Source organism: Synchiropus splendidus, chromosome 12 (genome assembly GCF_027744825.2).
Source record: "Synchiropus splendidus isolate RoL2022-P1 chromosome 12, RoL_Sspl_1.0, whole genome shotgun sequence".
NCBI lineage: Eukaryota > Metazoa > Chordata > Actinopteri > Syngnathiformes > Callionymidae > Synchiropus > Synchiropus splendidus.
The window spans coordinates 18481742-18501375 of NC_071345.1; the positions used below are offsets into that span (position 1 = coordinate 18481742).

General features: G+C 45.9%; 3 protein-coding genes across 5 annotated transcripts; all 3 read right to left on the minus strand.

The window, feature by feature from the left end:
* Positions 1 to 9: 9 nt before the first annotated feature.
* On the minus strand, positions 10 to 1127 carry LOC128768327 (tripartite motif-containing protein 16-like). The gene is made up of 2 exons (XM_053881138.1): positions 227 to 1127; positions 10 to 153 (listed from the first exon to the last, which is right to left on the minus strand). The coding sequence occupies exons 1-2, from the start codon at positions 972 to 974 to the stop codon at positions 53 to 55; spliced, it is 849 nt and encodes a 282-aa protein (XP_053737113.1). The 5' UTR covers positions 975 to 1127; the 3' UTR covers positions 10 to 52.
* Positions 1128 to 3609: 2482 nt separating this feature from the next.
* LOC128768324 (NLR family CARD domain-containing protein 3-like) lies at positions 3610 to 12952 on the minus strand. 3 transcript variants are annotated; one of them, XM_053881134.1, is made up of 12 exons: positions 12261 to 12952; positions 11971 to 12134; positions 10371 to 10449; positions 10202 to 10300; positions 10007 to 10117; positions 8591 to 8639; positions 8200 to 8272; positions 6337 to 8110; positions 6073 to 6249; positions 5556 to 5729; positions 5287 to 5460; positions 3610 to 4952 (listed from the first exon to the last, which is right to left on the minus strand). In XM_053881134.1, the coding sequence occupies exons 2-12, from the start codon at positions 12005 to 12007 to the stop codon at positions 4922 to 4924; spliced, it is 2778 nt and encodes a 925-aa protein (XP_053737109.1). In that variant the 5' UTR covers positions 12008 to 12134; positions 12261 to 12952; the 3' UTR covers positions 3610 to 4921. The 3 variants fall into 3 exon arrangements, with proteins under 3 accessions (XP_053737109.1, XP_053737111.1, XP_053737110.1); XM_053881136.1 differs by lacking the exons at positions 10007 to 10117; positions 10202 to 10300; positions 10371 to 10449; positions 12261 to 12952 and having other exon boundaries at positions 11971 to 12091; XM_053881135.1 differs by lacking the exons at positions 10007 to 10117; positions 10202 to 10300; positions 10371 to 10449; positions 12261 to 12952 and having other exon boundaries at positions 8200 to 8639; positions 11971 to 12091.
* Positions 12953 to 16784: 3832 nt separating this feature from the next.
* LOC128768552 (hereditary hemochromatosis protein homolog) lies at positions 16785 to 19020 on the minus strand. The gene is made up of 2 exons (XM_053881510.1): positions 18883 to 19020; positions 16785 to 17934 (listed from the first exon to the last, which is right to left on the minus strand). Exons 1-2 carry the CDS (start codon positions 18944 to 18946, stop codon positions 16961 to 16963), a joined length of 1038 nt encoding a protein of 345 aa, XP_053737485.1. The 5' UTR covers positions 18947 to 19020; the 3' UTR covers positions 16785 to 16960.
* Positions 19021 to 19634: the final 614 nt, after the last annotated feature.

The following is a 19634-nucleotide window of genomic DNA, read 5'->3' on the forward strand; positions in this document are numbered from 1 at the left end:
TTCTCAACCCTTTTTGTTGGCCAGAAGGTGGTCTGGACTGTGTGGAGGAGGCTCATGGTTTCAGAGACGCTGTAGATGGACAGGAGACCCGCAGAGTGATCCAGGTACGCGCCCACTCTGGAGGGACGAACACTGGAGACTGGAGTTGACACACTGTTGTGGACAAATGAGGCTCCAAGGTCGTGACAACATAAAGACCAGGATTTGTCATTAAATCCAAACTGACTTTCGTATCCTGATCTGCTGATGGTCTTGTATGTAACTGCTACATCAGCAAAAAACTCTCGCAGCTCCACCTCCCAGTAACAACGTCCAGTCAGAGGCACTCCACTCAGGACCTGATGGAAATCTAAGAAGCTGTCTGGATGCAATGACTCATCATCTTCCAGAGGACACTCATCTTCGTCCATGTGGGTCACTTTCCGGTTTCCTTTAGACAGTTTCAACACTGAGTCTGCAGTGTTTGGATCCAGAGCGATGTCCCAAGAGTATCTGAGGAACCTAGCTCTGGTCTTTGTTTCTGGAGCGAGCTTCAGTGAGATATTGGTCCACGTGTCTCTCACAAAGTCCTGGAGTCGAACTCCGCTGGCTGACACGGCGGCTGCCACTTCCTCAAAGTAGCAGTGAGGGTGACTGGGGGTCCTGCAGGAGGACGTGTCTTCACTGACCTCTGAGAGTGAGGACAAGTTGTGGAGAAAGACCAAGTGACTATCGATGAGTGACAGCTGCTTCAGCTCAGCATCTTTCTTCTTCAGCTCAGCGATCTCCTGCTGCAGCTGCTCCTGAAGTCCTTGCACTTGAGCGGCTTCAGTCTCCTGCCAGGATTTGATCTGCTGCTCCACATCAGACTTTCTTTTCTGGAGGTTCTGCATCAGTTGCTGGAGGGTCTCCTGACTTTCCTTCACTGCTTTGTCAGCGATGTTGTTCTCCTTTTGCTGAAGAAGATGCTCATCAGTACCACAGAACATCTTCATCTCATTATGTTGAGAGCAGGTCTCCTGGAGCTGCTAGTGTCTCCTGAAGGACGGCTCTTCTCCATGAGGATGAGACACCAGACAGGACCTGAGGGATTTCTGCTTCCTCCCGGTGCTGGAGTCACAGGTCACATTTTCATGTCCAGCAGCTTGGAGTCCAGTCTTCTTCAGCTCCTCCGCTAACTCTGATAACATGATGTTCTTCTGCAGGAGAGGCCTCAGGGTGAAGGTCTGTCGGCACTGTGGACAGTGGAAGATGTTCCTCTCATCTTGTCTGTCCCAGGAAGCTTCAACACAGCTCTGACAGAAGCTTTGTCCACAAGGCAGAGCAACTGGATCCTTCAGTAGATCCTGACAGATGGAGCAGAAGAAGGCTTCTCTCTTCAGATCAACTCTGATCTTCTCCATTTCACTGACAACTGAAATGACCGTCACTCTGGACTTTATACCAGCTGAAGTGCTGAGTCGTGGTCACATGAGCTGCTTACATTGGCTCTGTGATCTTCAAAGCAACTATGTGATCCTTGAAAGTGATCCTTTATGTCACCATTTTACCTGCCCAAGAAATATGCAGAGTACAGGCTTCTTTTTACCACAAAAGAATATCTCACTCTGTGGACACCCCGTATCTAGTTTAGCAACACTAGGCTGTTTCACCTTAGTCACCTTCTAGCACACGTGGAACATGCCGCGTAAACATGGAGGAAGAATGCGTGGATTAGATGTGGAGAAAACATGTCTTGTGCCAAGAGGTGGCCAATCCATGGTCAGGTTGCATTTTGGATTCATGTTGAACGCATGTTCAGGTGCAGGTGCGAGACGTATGAAAGGGTGGATGTGCGCACCACCATGTGGACTGCAAGGGTAGCGTCGTGTGCCTGTCAGTGGCTGTAAAAGTGTGATATGTGTGTGACTCCTTCGTAGGGATGGGCGATAATTTATCGGTCACGATATACCGCCAAACCCAGTCGTGGCGATGGGGATTTGACATCTCGCGATAAATTCGATAAGTGGAAGTACGTCGCTTACGTACGTCACCTGAAAGCATTTAACCTGAAAGTATGGCGGAGAGCGGTGCCAACGCAAGCAGTTCAGAGCAACTTGTTGCTAAACATGGTTCATTGTCCGTAATATAGACCAGATTTGCCTTCTCCGAGACTGATTTTGACCAAACTCGTCCTATATGCAAGGTTTGCTACAAAAATATACCAGCGAAGGATAGAAACACCACAAATTTATTCCAACGTCTAAAATTCAATCACAAGCCGCAATATGCCACAAGCCAGCAGAAGCGCCGTCGAAGAGCTGCAGCCGCGCCTTCCTCATTAACAGCCGCCACTGAAACCAACACAACTCAGCCAACAATGGCTGATCAAACATCTTTACAGCAGTCTTTGCCATATGAAAAAACTAACACGCGGTGGAAGCGCATGACGGCGCGCTTGTGTACTGCCTGGCAAACGATATGCTGCCGCTGCATACCGTTGAGAAGACAGAATCCCAGCACCTAGTGAAAGAGCTGGATCCACGATACCATCTTCCTAGCCAGAAATATTTTTGCAGAGCCATTGTCAGCAAACAAGCTTTTTGTCAGAGGACCACACTGGTGAAAACATTGCATGGTGCCGGAGGAATTTCCTTCACGAGTGGGGTTCAGACGAGAGGTGTGCCTAACATCGGACTGTGGAACCAATGTTGTCAAAGCAGCATCCCTGAATGGATGGAGCAGATGTCCAGCTTTGGGCATATCCTCCACAATGCTGTTGGGAAGCTTTCTCTCCTCCACTATTGGAACTTGATCATGATCACCAATTTCAACTTATTTTGTGCAGAGAGAGGCATCAAGGATTCCAGGACTGACAAAGCTGTTGCAGTTAGCAAGAAAATGGTCAGCACATTCTCACACAGCTGGAAAATGCAATAGCCTCTTAAAGCTGCACAACTGGAGCATGGTCTTCCTTCTCATAAACTGATTACAGAATCGCCGACAAGATGGGACAAGAAAAAGCCATCTCACAAGCTTTGGCTGCAGAGCGGTCGACGAGGCACCTGGTCCTTACGTGGCAGGACAGTGGTGTCCTGGACTCTGTCGTGACAGGGCCCCTCCTTGACCTGACTGATGCCCTCTCTTCTGAGGACCATGTTACAGTGTCTTGTCTGAGGCCTGCTCTTAACATGATCAACAAAGATTTACTCATGGGTGAAGATGAGGATACAGACCATAAACCATCAAAAGATCTGTGCAGGAATACTTGACCAGCAAATATGCTGAGCCAAACATTGCAGAACTGCTCAACATGGCATCATTTCTTGGTCCATGCTTCTGCAGTGAACACTTGACTCCTGAAGAAAGTGTAGTCATCAGAGTGAGAGTAGTTCCAGAGATGGAATGCCTTCCATGTTCCGTTGTTGTCTCTGCCTCTGGAGCAGCGCCGTGTGAGGGTTCATCCAAGAAGCTGAGGAGGAGCCTTGGCAGCTTCTGAAAGACATCTGCCTTGTTGTCTCTGACAAAGAGATAATTGAGGCTGAAGTGTGCTCTATTTTTCTGTTGTTTGTGTATTCATTTTGCCATGAGTTAATGTTTTAAATAAACATTGGAGTTGTTTTGAAATCACACTTTTATTATTCGCTACAGTTACAACTTACTAACTTACTGACTTATCTGGATATACATGGTGTGTGTGTGTTATCATAATACACTGCCTGGCCAAAAAAAAAAGTCGCCACCTGGATCCTGGATCTGGGGTTGCTGCAGTTGGTCAGGTCTAGGTTCAGCAACATTATGTGCTCAAAGAATGAGGTCAGCCGAATATACTGAATGATCAGGTTACTCCATCAATGGACTTTTTCTTCCCTGATGGCACGGGCATATTCCAAGAAGAGAAGACAATACCAGGAAAGACTGGTTCAGGGAGCATGAGACATCACTTTCACACATGGACTGGCCACCACTGAGTCCAGACCTTAAGCCCATTGAGAATCTTTGGGATGTGCTGGAGAAGGCTTTGCGCAGCGGTCAGACTCTACCATCATCAATGAAAGATCTTGGTGAAAAATTAATGTAACACTGGATGGAAATAAATCTTGTGACATTGCATGCGTGCTGTAACCTGCAGTTTGAAGTTGGAACAGCTACAAGGAAACAAAAATATGGATATGAAACACACCCGAGGAGCAAACAATACTATAACCATTCATCTCCAGTCAGCAGCTTTACCCAGGAGCTCAACACAAGCTGGATTCTTCTGAACTTTAAAGGAGGTTCCCCCGTCTCTATCTGCAGTGCAGCAAAGCCAAAACAGGCTCTTTTGCTGTGGAAGAGTTGAGCCAAATACGAGGCAAAGTGAGCAGTTAAAGAGCTTGTTGAAAGAACTGGAGACATCAAATGACAGGTTGATCTCCCCACACCATATCAGGAGGCCTTGGTTGGAGGTCTCAGCTGGTGACCTCATCACACCATTTCTCCGTAGATTTTCACTGACTCGCTGCTGACTTCTCAAAGATATTGTTCAGGTACATGGTCTTGTGTTTGGAACTACCTTAGGGTGAAGAAGTCAAACAGCCCTGTTCCTACTGAGTCATGAGCAAGTTCAGCATCTGTCGGTTTGCATTCAGAGGAAGATCATTTCAGCCAATGACATATGATGAACAAAGTCCATGTGTCCACAGGCTCCTCACGTGTCCACGGGCTCATTTCAGGGTTAAACTCATGGACACGACTGAAGGCTTCAGAGAGGAAGTGGGATTCAAGAGTCATGGAAAACAAGAGAAAAAGCTTGACATCTGAGCTGTTGGGGGCATAGAAGTGTTTCCACAGATGAAGAGCTTCTGTGAGGGTGGAGGCTTCTTCTCTGACTGGTGTTGAAGACTCTTTCTCCACTGAGTCTTTCCCCACTTGTGAGTCTAGGAGTTGTCCTGGATCAATGACACACTTCTTCAGGTCAGATCTATAACCACCCTGGTCCACAGGGATCCAGCCTGGAGGAAGAAAGAGAGAGAAGGAAGAGAGCAGGTCCATGTGACTTCAGATGTTTCGGGACTATGATCTCCTGCTGCTAAGTGGACGGCTCTTTCATGACTGTGTTGATGACAACAAAGATGGATCTCTAAACAGCTGCTCAGTCTCTACTGTCTCCTTGGTGCTTCCACTGGTGTCCAGCGGGAGAACATGTCGTGTGTTTGGATTAATGTACTCAGTTCAGATGTCTGAGCAGCGTCACACACCCACATCCTCTCTGTCTGTTTCTGGATCACATGTTGAGTCTGAAGCTCTTTGGAGCTCAGTCAGTCAGTTCTGCTGCTCTGTCCATACCTGAGAGTCTCCAGCCTCCAGTCTGGACTCTCTAGTCCAGCAGACAGCAGCTCCAGTCCTGCTCCTCCGGGATGGTTGAACCTCAGGTCCAGCTCTCTCAGATGGGAGGGATTAGAGGTCAGAGCTGAGGCCAGAGAAGCACAGCCTCTCTCTGAGATCCTACACTCTCTCAGACTGTAATGAAGGAGCAGTGTTTTAGAGAATCATGAGAGCAGAAGAACCGTCCAGTTGTGGAGCAGAACTGGAGAGAGGAGATCATGTGTTCTGACCTGAGAGTCTCCAGGTAACAGTGTGGACTCTTCAGTCCACCAGACAGCAGCTCCACTCCTGGATCCTTTAGGCTGTTGGAGCTCAGGTCCAGTCGTGTCAGACTGGAGGACGGAGAGCTGAGGACTGAGGACAGAAGGGAACCACTTCTCTCTGACAGATCACAGAGCCTCAGGCTGTGAAAGTGAGACTTTATCAATCCTCTATTGTGACAAGACTTTAAAGACTTGATGTGAGGACACAATGAACTCTTTTCATTCAGAAGATCATCATCACATTATGGTTGGAATATACATGTGTTTTGGAATACTTTGTTCTCATAAGGATTTTCTTACAGAGGCAGCACAGACAATACACTCCCCTGAGACACACACACAAACTTGCACTGTGTCCTCGTGGGGACATCTCATTGTCATAACCCTTTCCCCAGCCTTGCTTGAACCCAGTGAGGCTTGCAACTGTACATTCCTATGCTCACCACAGATGAGGACAAAGAATGAGGAGATGATGTGTCCTGACCTGAGAGTCTCCAGGTGACAGTGTGGACTCTTCAGTCCAGCGGACAGCAGCTCCACTCCTGCATCCTTCAGGTCCCTGTTGCCACTCAGGTCCAGTTGTGTCAGACTAGAGTCTGGAGAGCTGAGGACTGAGGACAGAAGGGAACCACTTCTCTCTGACAGTCTCCACCCTCTCAGTCTGAATAAAATGAAGAAGCAAATCAAACATTCATGTTTAGTTCACATCATCAGAGATGTCTCAGGTTTCAGTGTTTGAGCCACTTACTGAACTTCTTTTGAGGCTTGGAGCCCCGGCAGCAGCCTCTCAAGGACCTTCTCTAAAACAGCGCAGTTCTTCAGGTCAAACACGTCCAGATCTTCCTCTGAGGACAGTAAGATGAAGGCCAGGGTGGACCACTGAGCAGGAGACAGCTGAGCTGTGGAGAGGACTCCTGATCTCAGCAGGTGATTGACCTCCTCTACTAGAGTAGTGACGTTCAGTTCACTCAGACAGTGGAACAGATTGATGATTCTCTCTGGAGACACTTTCTCACTTATCTTCTTCCTGATGAGCTCTGCTGTGTCCTGATGGGTCCAAGAGCTACTTCCTGTCTGTGACAACAAACCTGGAAGGAGCCTCTCATTGGTCTGCAAAGAAAGACCCAGGAGGAGGCGCAGGAACAAGTCCAGATGTCCATTTGGACTTTCCACAGCTTCATTTATTGCTCTCTGGTAGAACTGTTCTGGATGTTTGGTTTCAAGTGTTTGTTGTGAGTCCAGCAGATTGACTCCAGAGTTGAAGAACTTCAGGTGGACATGAAGAGCAGCCAGAAACTCCTGAAGACTCAGGTGGATGAAGCAGAAGACCTTGTCCTGGTACAGTCCTCTCTCCTCTCTGAAGATCTGTGTGAAGACTCCTGAGTAAACTGCAGCAGCTGTGATGTTGATGCCACACTCTGTGAGGTCTGATTCATAGAAGATCAAGTTTCCTCTCTGCAGCTGCTCAAAAGCCAGTTTTCCCAGAGACTCCATCATCTTCCTGCTCTCAGGATCCCAAACTGGGTCAATCCCAGCTCCTCCATGGTACTTGAGCTTCTTGACTTTGGCCTGAACCACCAGGAAGTGGATGTACATCTCAGTCAGGGTCTTGGGCAGCTCTCTGGTCTCTCTGCTCTTCAACCTGTCCTCCAGAACTGTGGCAGTGATCCAGCAGAAGATGGGGATGTGACACATGATGTACAGGCTTCGTGAGCTCCTGATGTGAGACATGACGGTGGTCTGCTCCTCATCTCTGAACCTCTTCCTGAAGTACTCCTCCTTCTGGTGGTCAGTGAACCCTCTGACCTCTGTCACCCTGTCCACACACTTAGGAGGGATCTGATAGGCTGCTGCAGGTCGTGTGGTGATCCAGAGCTGAGCTGAGGGAAGCAGCTTCCCCCTGATGAGGTTGGTCAGCAGGACGTCTACTGAGGTGGACTCTGTAGCTGCTGTCAGGATCCGACTGTTGAAGTCCAGAGGGAGTCGACACTCGTCCAGACCGTCCAAGATGAACAGGACCTGGACTCCTTCAAATCTGCTGAGTCCTGAGTCTTTGGTTTCAGGAAAGAAGAGCTGAACAAGTTCCACCAAACTCAACTTCTTCTCTTTCAGCAGGTTCAGCTCTCTGAAGGTGAAAGGAAACACTAGCTTAAAGTTCTGGTGGGCTTTGTCTTCAGCCCAGTTCAGAGTCAGCTTCTGTGTCAGGAGGGTCTTCCCAATGCCAGCCACGCCCTTCGTCAGTAGGCTCCTGATTGGTTGGTCTGTGTCAGGTGAGGCTTTAAAGAGGTCTTCTGGTCTGATGGTAGTTCCTGATCTGGTCTGGTTCCAGGTTGCTGCTTCGATCTGTTGGACCTCGTGCTCCTGGTTGACCTGGTCTGTGCCCCCCTCAGTGATGTAGAGCTCTGTGTAGATCTGATTCAGAGGGGCAGAGTTTCCTGCTCTAGCGACCCCCTCAGACACACTGTGGAACTGCTCCTTCAGCCTCCTCTTCAGTCGTCCTGCACAGTCAGCGGGACGTCTTCCTGAATGAAGAGAGAAGTCACATGACCAGAAGATTCTAGAAGGTGAAACTTGTAGATACTCAGCAGGTTGAAGGTTCAAATCCTCTTACTGCTCCACAGAACATCAGCAATCTTCTCCTCCTTCATGCTCCTCTGGAGGTTAATGTCTGTCTCCTCCATCAGCTGAAACACAAACTTGATCATGTGACAGAGAAAACCTGCTGACCTCCTGAGATCACCAGAATCCTGCTCCCAAATCTCCTGAAGGGAGGCAGGTCTTAGCCCAGGACTAGGCTAGACCTGTTGGAACTGTGTCGTCCGTGTCGTCTGGTCACAAAAGAGGTCTCATGATGTCAAGAGAGTCAACATCTTCAGCGTCAGTCAGAGCTGAAGAAGAGCTTCAGTCCAGGGTCTTCTCCAAAAAGGTCTAGGTGTCCAGGACTCAGAGCTTGCATGAAGCAGCTGTTGAAGTTAGCAGGAGGAGCTAACACTTGAACGTACCTGAAGTCTGGAGTCCAGATCTGTCCGATGCTGGTGGACACACTGTGCGCTAAGGAGGTGAATATGGACAAAAAAGTTATTGTGATAAATGTTGTAATTTCTGCGATAACAATAATTATCACGACAAATCTTCATTTTCATTTTTCATTCTATTCCATGTGTTGGACACACTACAGTCTCTATTGGAACTGTTTTATGATGAAACATTTTAGTGGAGTTTGTCTCCAACATCATTATTTGTTTATGTTTCAATAGAATAGTGAACTAAGTGTAACTAACACTGACAGACTGCTCTGCCAGTTTTATTTAGGGGTTAAATTGAGCCATCTGTCTGCTGTATCTCATCTTAACAGTTGACTTGAACTATGGACCAGTCTGGACACATTTCCTAGATGCCATTGAAGAAATATTAGAAATCATGTGAAAAAATGATCATTTTGTCATATTACATTCTCCAAATCATTATACAAACTGTCAGTTCTTTGTCTTGTGTGATGAAAAACCTTTTCCCATTTTCTCCTAAAATGGTTGTTTTCCATTGCCTTTTTCACGAATATTTTGACGCTTTAGAATTTGTTGACGGTCCCTAACTGATGCCGGCTCGTAGCATTATCACTGCCTGTGAGAGTGTGTCCGCGATCAGTGAACCCTAATGGGGACACGGAAGAGGGCGCCATGGCCAATACCGGAGCGGAGCTCCATCCAATATCCAACTATTTTCACCAGGGTGTTTGGCCAAGGCCTCAGGAACCTGCATGTGTTGATGTGAACCAAGGCAGACGACCGCTAGACGATCGCCTCAGAGAACCTATGAGGACCACTCCATCTAATAAAATAAACACAGATCCAGAGACTCAGATGGTGAACCAAAGTCCACCACACTCTCCACAGCTGTCACACGCCGGTGTTGGCTATCACACGCCACAGAGCTGGAGAGCGAAGTCACAGTCTCCTCATGTTCACATGTGCAAGTCCAATGCAGCGAGTGAGCCGCGTGTTTCTGGAATTTATCGTGAGATGCAGAATTGTCATTGTGGAGTTTGTGTTTGTTCGTGTACTAAGAACATCTGAGAGCTACTGATCCTCTCTGTGAAGAACATCAAAGTGAGGCAGTGAAAAGGCTCTCAGTGTTCAGAGCCGGACTCCATGACTCTCATGTGCAGATCACAGTTGATGGACCACACTTGACTCCAAACTCTTCACCCTCTTCAGTCATGTGAACACTCTTTTATTTGCACACTTTCCTGTTTGTTCTCGTCTTCTTTGACTTTCCTCCACAACCATCTGCATCAGCTTTGAGGACCAGTGAAAGCAACATCAGATGACGGAGACAAACCAAGACCAACTCAGATTTAATTTGCTGCTTTCACACTTCAGGAAACCTTAGTTGTGTTTTATTGGAGACAAAGATCTGACCTCCTCTGACGCTCCTGTGCTCTTCTGAAGTCAATAATTCTTCCCATAGACCAGTCAGTCTTCAGAGAATGACAGCTGAGTTCAGACACTTCTGGTTTCTCCTGATTGATCCTGACGGAGACACAGGTCTGATCAACACTTCAACCATCTGACCACTAATTGTCCTCTCAGTGTTGCTCCTGCTTGGTCTCCCACCTGCTTCTCCTCTGATGCTCCTCTCTGACAGACTGACAGCTGGGAGCAGCTCCAGGTCCATGTCCTCGTCCACCAGCGTCTGATGTGAGTGGCTTTGATCTGAACACACAGAAGTTGCAGTGTGGAAATGAAGTGTTTGGAGCTCTGACAGGAGAACTGATCTTCTCACCTCTGAGCTCTGGTCGGACTGTCATGGTCCTCAACTCTGGGTGATTTAGAGGGAGGAGCTTCCTCCTCTCTGTCCACACCTTCACACCAACACAACAGCAGCATCACTGGTGTTTCTTGTCAACAAGCAAACTTCAGTCATCAGGCCCAAAATCTCTTCAGTGATCAGAGCCACATTCATGTGTTCACTCACTGAGACTGACTGAGAGCGGAGCAGCTGCTGCTGTTTTTCACATGACGTGATGTGTCTGACCCGCTCTCATGTCACAGCCTCTCCAACACCAGTCTGATGTTCTGCCAAACCCAGCTGTCAGCAGAGGTGGGTGGAATTCAGTTCACACCAGCAGAGGTGAGTGATTCCCAGTCTGTACCTGGGACCGAGCCGTCCACTTTGTCTCTTCATCCAAACATTTTTCTTCTTTTTTTTTCTTGCAAGATACATTTATCAAATGATCTTCTATTTAATAGTGCCTCTAGTTTACAAAAACAGATCAGGGAATGAGTAAACTTCGTATTCAAATGTGTATTCACAGCGAAGTAGTGGGGCTCACTCAATACAACACCATCACAGGTCATGTCTTATTTGGAAATATCCTAAATGAACCTGGTTTGAAAGATTATCTTTAAAACCAAGCTGCTCAAAGCAGATCATATTGTTTCCATCAAATACCTGCTCAAGCACAGTTAAAGCCCAACCAGCCCTGGTCTTCCTAGTACATCAATACATCAATAGACTGCACCATTATTACCGGACCTCTCCATCAGAGTCCACTGAACCAACTGACTCTAATGACCTCACCACTGTTCCATCTGTTTCTTGATCTCTGAGATCTGAGTTTCAGCTTCATGATCACGTGACTCACACAATCTCCATCAGCCTCTTCACATGTTTGTGTCTTATATTTGATGTGGGAGATTGTGTCTTCACTTCCAGAGTTTTCTGCTCATGATGTGAAAGGGAAACAGATTTCCAGTGAAACCACCTTCAACACGTCTCAGAATGTTGAAGAAACAAGTGACTCAGTTGTGTATTTATCACAACAGATGACGTCTGCAGCCTTTCAAAAGTCTGATATCTGTTGTGTTGAGGAACCAAAGCCAAATCAATATTGTCTGTTGAAACACCTCTAACCCGCCTTCTGTTTCTACATGTGTGTACTCATGTTGTTTTCTTTCCCATCTAGATAGACACACGTTTGAGGAGGTCAGATCAGGCCACCGTCATTGAGCAGGAGCTTCTCTAGAAATGACTTGTCACCCAGTGCAGTGGAATATTTGAGGTAAAGACATTATTAAATGGCCGCCATTCAATCCTGCATGTTCATGTTTGCTGCCATAGTACAGAATATTCCACTGCCCTGGCCCACAAGTCATTTCTAAGGAAGAGAAGGCATCTGACACAACTGAAAAACTTTTTCAAACAAAGAGATTTGGCCACAAGATGGCGCCATTCGTTGGCTGTTGATTTTCGTTACGTCACAGTTTCCTGATCAAGGTTCCTCAGGGAAACACTCCAGTCAACGAGTGCGTCTTTATTAGGATCCTTGAATGTCAAAGGTGGCGTCAGACTCATGAGTATCAAGTCAAACCAAGTCACTGACCTGTGAGCGAGGCTCCTCTCCTCAGTCTCGGGTCCATGTCGGAGCTCAGTTGTTCCGGTCCAAAGTTGTGAACTCAGATTGTGTTCGATGTCCGTTGATACACATCAGTGAGTCATGTGTGTGTGTGTGTTCCACCACCGCCTGGATGATCGGAGCTTGAGAGACTGGAAATATTGGAGTGAAAAACAGCCTTCAGATGAGACGGGAATCAAACCCTCTGGTTCAGCATGTCTCTTGCATGTCATGTCAAGTGAACAATCATTCATTCATTCTTTCCACACAGTTCTTACAGCAGCTGTGTCCAACAGGGAAGAGTAGCAGGATCCCTCAGGTGCTCCAGGCAGAAGGAGGAGGACAAGGATTCTCTCTGCAGATCAACTCTGGCGATTCTCTGCTTCACTGCTGACACTATTCTACTCACTATGGAGTCACATAATTCTGCCTGAATCTGGTCCGACCTGTTGGGGCCACATATTTTCAGACTTCCTTGAAGCAGCCTACAGGTGTGTCGTGGTCTATCAGACCGCAGTGGCCCCGCCTGGTGAAACTACAACAGCTGGTACTGACAGTGAACAACATGTGAGGGGACTTGCAAGGCCCTTGCTACACAGGTGGGTGCTAGTCTTCAGGAGCTGCATGTTGGCTGCATGGATCTGATGTTCTGTTGTCACAACTCAAAGTCCAACCTCTCCAAATGAAAAGAAAGATTGCTTTCCATGCCAAAATCATCCACACACTTCCCCTTTTTCAACATGTACAATATGCAATAGATATTTAGCCCTCACTCTGAGCTGATCGCACCAAATGATATGTGATATCAACGTGCTTGCTTCTAAGTCTGCAAACAGGATTTTCAGATGGAGCTATTGCCCCCTGGTTATCCCCATGTAGCTTCACAGTAACATGCAGGTGATCCTGATCCAGGCCTCAACAACTGCACAAGATACAAACGCTCTTGAGTTGTTGCAGGCAGTGCCATGTCCTCAGCTTCACATGTTGGTAGCGCCCAGGACCAAGGTCAGTTAAACTCAAACAATATCCTGTTGTGCTCCTCCTGTCATTCAGATCCTTCAAGTTTAAGTTGTTCACTTTTCTTGAAATGTAACTCTTGGTCAGCTGTGCTCTTTAAATATCTCAGGACATGTTTAGCAGCTGCCCAATGTTGTTGTTTTGCTTCTGCTAAATGTTGTTATAGAGAACTGACGATCCAACACAACACAAGCTTCCTATGAACTCCCAGTATTCTGTTGCATTGACGCCTTCGACTTCATCTGCAAAACTGGGCTTTTGCTCACGAGGAGTCGAACTTGAGCTGCATTCTATCACGTCGTACCTTTCCAACAACTTTTTTATTTGTCGTTTTTGGTTCATTTCGACTTTCCCCTCACTTTGTGAAAACTCAATGCCCAAGAAATGTTTTAGTTCTCCAAGATCTTTCATCTCACACTTTCTATTGAGCATTTGTTTCACATCAAAAAGTGAGTCGTAGCTATTCGCCGCTATGATCAGGTCATCTACCCCATATCAACAGGACTATTTTCTCATTTTTGTGATTGACTTCTGTGTACACAGTGACCAGCATCATTTTGTATGAAGCCATTTTTCTCAAGACAGTCATGTAGTAACGTATTCCAGTTTGGTTCTGGCTGTTTTAGTCCATACAATGACTTGTTTAGTTTGCACACTGTGCTGGTCAGACTCTGAATCAACAGCAAAACCTTCTATGTGGACCTCAGTCTGTTGGGGGCTTGAGCTATGCTGTTTTCACATCCATTTGATGTGATATTAAATCTTCCTGTACTGCTATTTGCACAAGCGTTTGTAGGAAAGTTTCTTTGTAGTCAACACCTTCTACCTGAGAAGACCCTTTTGCCTCATACCAGACTTTATACAACTCTGATCCACCTGCGTTTTCTTTTATTGAGTAAATCAAACAACCCCCCACTACTTTCTTATTCTGTGGTATTGTAGTCAGCGTGAAGGTATTGTTTTCTCTAAGCCACTCCATTTCACTTCTCATCGCATTTTGCCATCTTCTGGATTCTTTGGAATTCATGGCTTCTTTACATGTTTTGGGAACATCACAAACACCTCTGTAAAAAGAATCCACATTTTCATCTTCATAACGCTCAGTTTGACACTGATAATCCTGTAAATATTCTGGAGGCTTCCTATATCTGACAGGGTAACGTTATGTATCAACTCCCTGTTTTTCTTGTTTGCTCTCGGTTTGTACCTGACTGACATCTGGAACTGCCTCATCGTGAGGTTCAGCATTCTTATCTTGCAGTTTCTGACTGTTATTTTTCATGTTTGTTGTTCACTGACATCAACACCATCAGTGTCTGTCTGGGTGTTAAATTTGACCAACCATACATTCAATATTGCTTTTTGTGACCTTTTGTATTAGAAAACCAATACAAACATTTCGATTTAAAAAAATTGACCAACCTGTGTTTTTGTACTTTCCCTGTCTCAGGATAAAACACTTGGTAAGCTGGACTATATTTATTATGCCCAACGTAATATCCGTTTTCACACCGAGGATCCAACTACTTTTTGTCATGCTTATAAGCGTAGTATGCAGAACCATATATTCTCATGTTTGACAAGTTGGGTATTCTACCAGTGAAAATATGTGTAGAGTCTGTCCAAGACGCCTACTGTAACATCTGTTGCGGATATGTCCATAACTGCTTTGGGAGGTTACTTTCCAGAAGCACATGTCCTCTAACCTCTTTCTGCAGTCCTGTTTTGGTGGGGTGAATAGGGTGCACTTGTTTCATGCCTCATCCTATTTCTTCTAAGAAGAGACTGACAGTCATGCCCAATGAATTCCGTCTGGATCATATGCATTTAATGCTTCCATAAGGTGCTGTGTCAGCTATACACTCCTCTGTAGCCCTGACACTGTGTTCGATGAAACATGCAGATGAAGCTCTCTTTTCACTACATTTGAGCAGAATACAGTAGATAAAACATCCGCATCACTCGCACAACACCGAGACGTCAACAGAAAAATAAACGATTCAGGAGATTTGTCCGGAGCAGCTCTGCCTCCGCAGTCATCCTCACTGCAGAGCAGGTGGGCGGGGCTACCGAAAGTTCCAGAGCAAGTTGTTAGCCATGGGCAGGGTTGCCAGGTTTGGGTAGTCTTCCGCTCAAGTCCGCTTCTTTAGAACGCATAGGGCTGGATAAAATCGCGCCATGCGGGTTCATAAAATTTGGGCTGTTTCTCACAACTTCCAGCAGGTGCTTCGTGATTGGTTAATCTGAAATGTTATTGGTCAGTGTCAATTTATAGTGAACCAAGCAGTAACTTCAACCAAAGTACATTAAGATAAGTTAGATTGAAGGCATTCTTTTACAAAACAATAAACATGCAAAACAAAACTGCATATTAATATAATATAGAAGTATAACATAAGGGAAATAGCTGAGATAAAACAAAGCAAAAAAATAAACAAAAATAAAACAGAGTACAACAAAACACGAGGGGTTATGCCGTGTATATATGAAAAAAGACATAAACATATATAATATATAGAAATATATATTTGAATAAATATATAAAAAAGCAAGCATTAATGATCTCACGTGTCTTCTGTTTAGTAAGAATTGTTGAGTTTCAATGAAAAATCCAATTAAGGAGGGGGGGTTTTTGTGCTGTATTTAGATTCATGAATATGGAATTTCGCTAGAATTATTATAAGCTTCACGATCAGATTTTCTGGCAGTGAATGGTCCTCATGCAAGCCAAACACGAGATGTTTTACCAATTTGATTCAACTTGAATTTTGATTTTACAAAAATTACTGGTGGTATCAATATGTTTTTGAAAACGATCTTGACTAAAGTCTTTGCTTGGATATATTTTCTGAAGAAGTTTAAAAGAGGCTTGTATCACTTTGTTGTTTATCGATGAGGCAACAGTCAGACCTTCTTCCATTGTACGTCCTCAAACTGTCTCCAATAAGAAACACTGTTTGGCGAGGTTCAGATGTCTCTCGGAAATATACTCATTTGAAATGTGTTCAATAAGGATGATATCTGCCCTACAGCAATTCTTGTTTGATGTTTATATAAGGAGCAAATCCTGGGAGATCGCACCAAATGACCAACGTGGCAGAAAGATACATTTTTTTCTTTTATTAAAATGTCCTTGTTATTACACATAATTTAACTATGTGAGGAAAATTGTGCTTGAAATGAGAGACCATGACAAGAAGGCCTGGCAACGAAAAGCAGATCATTTTATGGGGATTTTATCAATGTGGTCATGGCAAACCATGAAGAAATTGAAACCTCCAACACTTCAAAACAACTGGAGAGGAATGATAATCCAGATTTGATTCTAGATTCTGAAGACATCACTTCAGACAATTCAAGAAATGTGTGGATCAAAGTAGTGAAGTCTAAAACATTAAGGCCACCATTTTCACAAGAGTTGCTGATTTCTTCAAATAGTGCAGCCGGATTTTCCGAATGAAATTGAAAATGATTTTATCAATTTGTTTCAGAAGATCGTTGTCAAGATGAAGGGCTAATGCAGCATGAACCAGTGGAGAGACGCCCTCTGCCTTGGTCAGTAGAAGTCTTCTCCTCAGTGAGAGAAGTCTGTAACAAGTCATTCAGTTCATTGTTGTCCTGTTTTTTGATTAAGAAGCTTAAAGTTCTCATTGTTTAATAATGTGAATACTCTATTTGAATAGCATATATATATATATATATATATATATATATATATATATATATATATATATATATATATATATATATATATATATATATATCACCTTTCTGACGAGGTCAGAGTATAAAGTGACAAAGTGACATGAAGAAACACACTGAGATGATAGTTCTGAACTCTCAACTCCACTCCACATTTACAGCAACTTCTCCTCCTGGACCAAGCTTGAAAGAGAGGAATTGCTGCTTTGGGACCATGTTTTAAAAGACTTGTAATGTCTCACTGCCACCAGGGGGCGCTTCACAGCCGCTGAGTTTCACTCTCTGTTTCCACTGAGTCTCTGTGAGGTTTGCCACACTTGGCCAGGACCAGAAGCAGGAGGAGCAGCAGAATGAGGGCCACCAGGACGAACGGCGAGACCATGTGTGCCCGGCGGGAGTGGTAGGACTCGGCCCTCCAGCTCACCTGCAGCCGGTTGTCCAGGCTCAGGTGAGCGGCGGTGCAGGTGTAGTTGTGTTTCTGCTGCAGCTCTTGCTCTGTCAGCACCAGCGTTTTCCTCACCTGGTAGAGGCCGTTGGCATTGGGCAGCACCGGACCAGCGCTCAGCTGATCCTCCTCCACCTGCCGTCCGTCCCGGAGCAGGGTCAGGTTGATGTGGCGAGGGTAGAAGTCCGTGGCCAGACAGGTAAGCAGAGCTCCACCCTTCCCCTGCCTGGAGAAGACGCGGAGTCTTGGCGGGACTCGACGGGTCAGCAGCTTCTTCTTCTGCTCCAGCAGCTGCTTCAGGAGTGCTTCACACGTCGGGAGGTATAAGTGACGGTAAAGGTTTTCGAGGATCTGCCACCTTGCTGCATCCCACAGACTCGCCCAGCCGTCTCCGGTTGTGCAAGAGAAGTGGGTCATGTTGTGCATGCGGACATTGATGTCCTGACCGTCAAAACCGTCACGTGACATGATGAACGTCGGCTGTCCGTCCTGGATCTCACAGCCTGTCATTGTCTGCAGGACGTGGAGACCTTCGGTCTGGTTGAAATACTGCTTGCTGTCTTCCAGCCTCTGTCTCATGACCAAGTGCCCACGTTTAATAATCTCAGTCATTTTATCACCCAGGTCCAGGGGAGTCCTGTCCCTGTTGCTGCTGACCAATCGACCCAATGTGGAGTCGTAGTACGCCACCTGGAGGTCATCCAGCATCAGCACGGTGCTGAACTTTGGCAGCTGTGAGGGCCCTGAGATGTAGGTGGCAAATGCCTGCAGTGAGTGTCGTCCGGCACCTGGAGACAGCAGAGGACTGTGGTGAGCGGTAGTGATGTTGTAATAACGCTGTGTTTGTGCGTCAAATCTCTTCAGCCAGTTGATTCACCGAGGCCCGATCAAATGAGACCCTGTTTCACAGCTCATTTGACCATATTGACCTCTCCTGGTCATTTGACGCGTCTTCATTGTGAAGTTTCACAGGCCACATCCACTCAGACTGAACTGTCATTATCAATTTGATAGGAGTGTCATTAATAAATGAGTTACAAAAGTGAAACCATTGTCACTGTAACTACATTACTACTACTAGGGCCACCGGAGGTCGCCAGCGAACCTTGTATTTTGTTTCCTTGTCTCTCTTCTGTGTCACGCGACTCTTCACTGTGTCAGTATTTGCGGCCATCAAAACTTAAACCACGAAAGTCAATGCGCATGCTAGTGTAACATCTGAAGAAGTTAAAACTTTCGCAAATTTCATCAGGGAAGAGAGGTTTGTGGTTCACAATTGTCTATTTCATATTCGTTTGAGTTGTGTCTGATTTCATTGGCGCGTTGTCACGTAAATGGTGTTCCAGTCGCATTCACCACAGCTGCTTTAAGAAATATATAATAGCGCCACTTAACGAGGACGACACAACACCGCACTTGCTGGTGGTTCAATTTTAGCGCAGTGTATTTTTATATTTCATTTGAGTTACGCTGTTTGTCTGATCACCAACTTCAGTTCATAGCTCTTTGTGTTGAAGACGCTAGTCAGAGCCTGACTCTGTTAGATCAACATGTGTCACACCTGATAACCAAACCACACTTGGAGATCAAGACACGGTAAGAATCGCCTCCCCCTGCTGGTGGACCCCAGCCACTGTAGACCCTCAGCTCGAGAAGCTCTCTTCCAAAAACTCACGTCAGCAAGACAAGCCGTGTTTGTTCATCAGCGATGATGATGGTCACAGGATGAGTCTCACCTGAACTGGTCACCTGCTGGACGGAAGCGCTGATCAACATCAGCTGGAGCCAGAAAGTCCACATGGTGGTCCAGACCTGCTGACGCACTTTCTCCCCGAGGACTTCTGCGTTTCTCCTTCTCCAGCTAAGGCGGGTCGGGAATGTGACCCGGCAGGTTCTCTCTGGCGTGTCTCTCTGTCTCTCTTCTCTCACTGCTGCTGAGTCAACAGGAGGTGAATTCTGGGCGTGTCCTCATCAGAATGCAGCTCAAAGTGTGACTGAAGTTCCCCATCAATGACTAACTAGAGCAGCACCAGGCAGTTCTGTGCTCCACCTGTTGCTCCATTTCAAGCAGTCAAGCGTTTTTTGTGGCACACAACCTGCCATCGTGAAGACCACCATGTTCAAGCGTTCAGTCTGAGCTAGCGACTGTTAGCATTCATCAAAAAGAAAGGAGAGTGTGACATTTCATTGTCAGTGTTGATGATCTGCTTCACATGAGTAACACCTCCACTAGATTGTGTTGTGGGTAACGCCGCCTGTGATTGCACACCACGATCCTTCATCATAAACAAATACGTAGTAGGCTGGGGGGTGGGGCTGGAAACCCACATTTATGACCAATTTGCAACAACACTTTTACCAGCGAGGCCACCAAAAACAAATATTCTTAAAACCACACAATTCAAACAACAGAACATTACCAGTCCATTGTGCACACAAATAGAAGCTCCATACAGTTTGTGGAGGGGTCGGGCGCAAAATGTGGCGG

Excerpts from the sequence above, each read along its gene's own strand:
- LOC128768324 (XM_053881134.1), bottom strand. The coding sequence starts at position 12,007 with ATGGACCCGAGACTGAGGAGAGGAGCCTCGCTCACAG. Across the intron at positions 10,450-11,970 it reads GAGAGGAGCCTCGCTCACAG|GTGTGGACAGAGAGGAGGAA; the intron begins GTCAGTGACTTG and ends GTTGGTGTGAAG. Across the intron at positions 10,118-10,201 it reads GAGCATCAGAGGAGAAGCAG|GATCAATCAGGAGAAACCAG; the intron begins GTGGGAGACCAA and ends TGTCTCCGTCAG.
- LOC128768327 (XM_053881138.1), bottom strand. The coding sequence starts at position 974 with ATGAAGATGTTCTGTGGTACTGATGAGCATCTTCTTCAGCAAAAGGAG. Across the intron at positions 154-226 it reads CAGCAGATCAGGATACGAAA|TGTGTCAACTCCAGTCTCCA; the intron begins GTCAGTTTGGAT and ends TGTCCACAACAG.
- LOC128768552 (XM_053881510.1), bottom strand. The coding sequence starts at position 18,946 with ATGTGGACTTTCTGGCTCCAGCTGATGTTGATCAGCGCTTCCGTCCAG. Across the intron at positions 17,935-18,882 it reads CCAGCAGGTGACCAGTTCAG|GTGCCGGACGACACTCACTG; the intron begins GTGAGACTCATC and ends TGCTGTCTCCAG.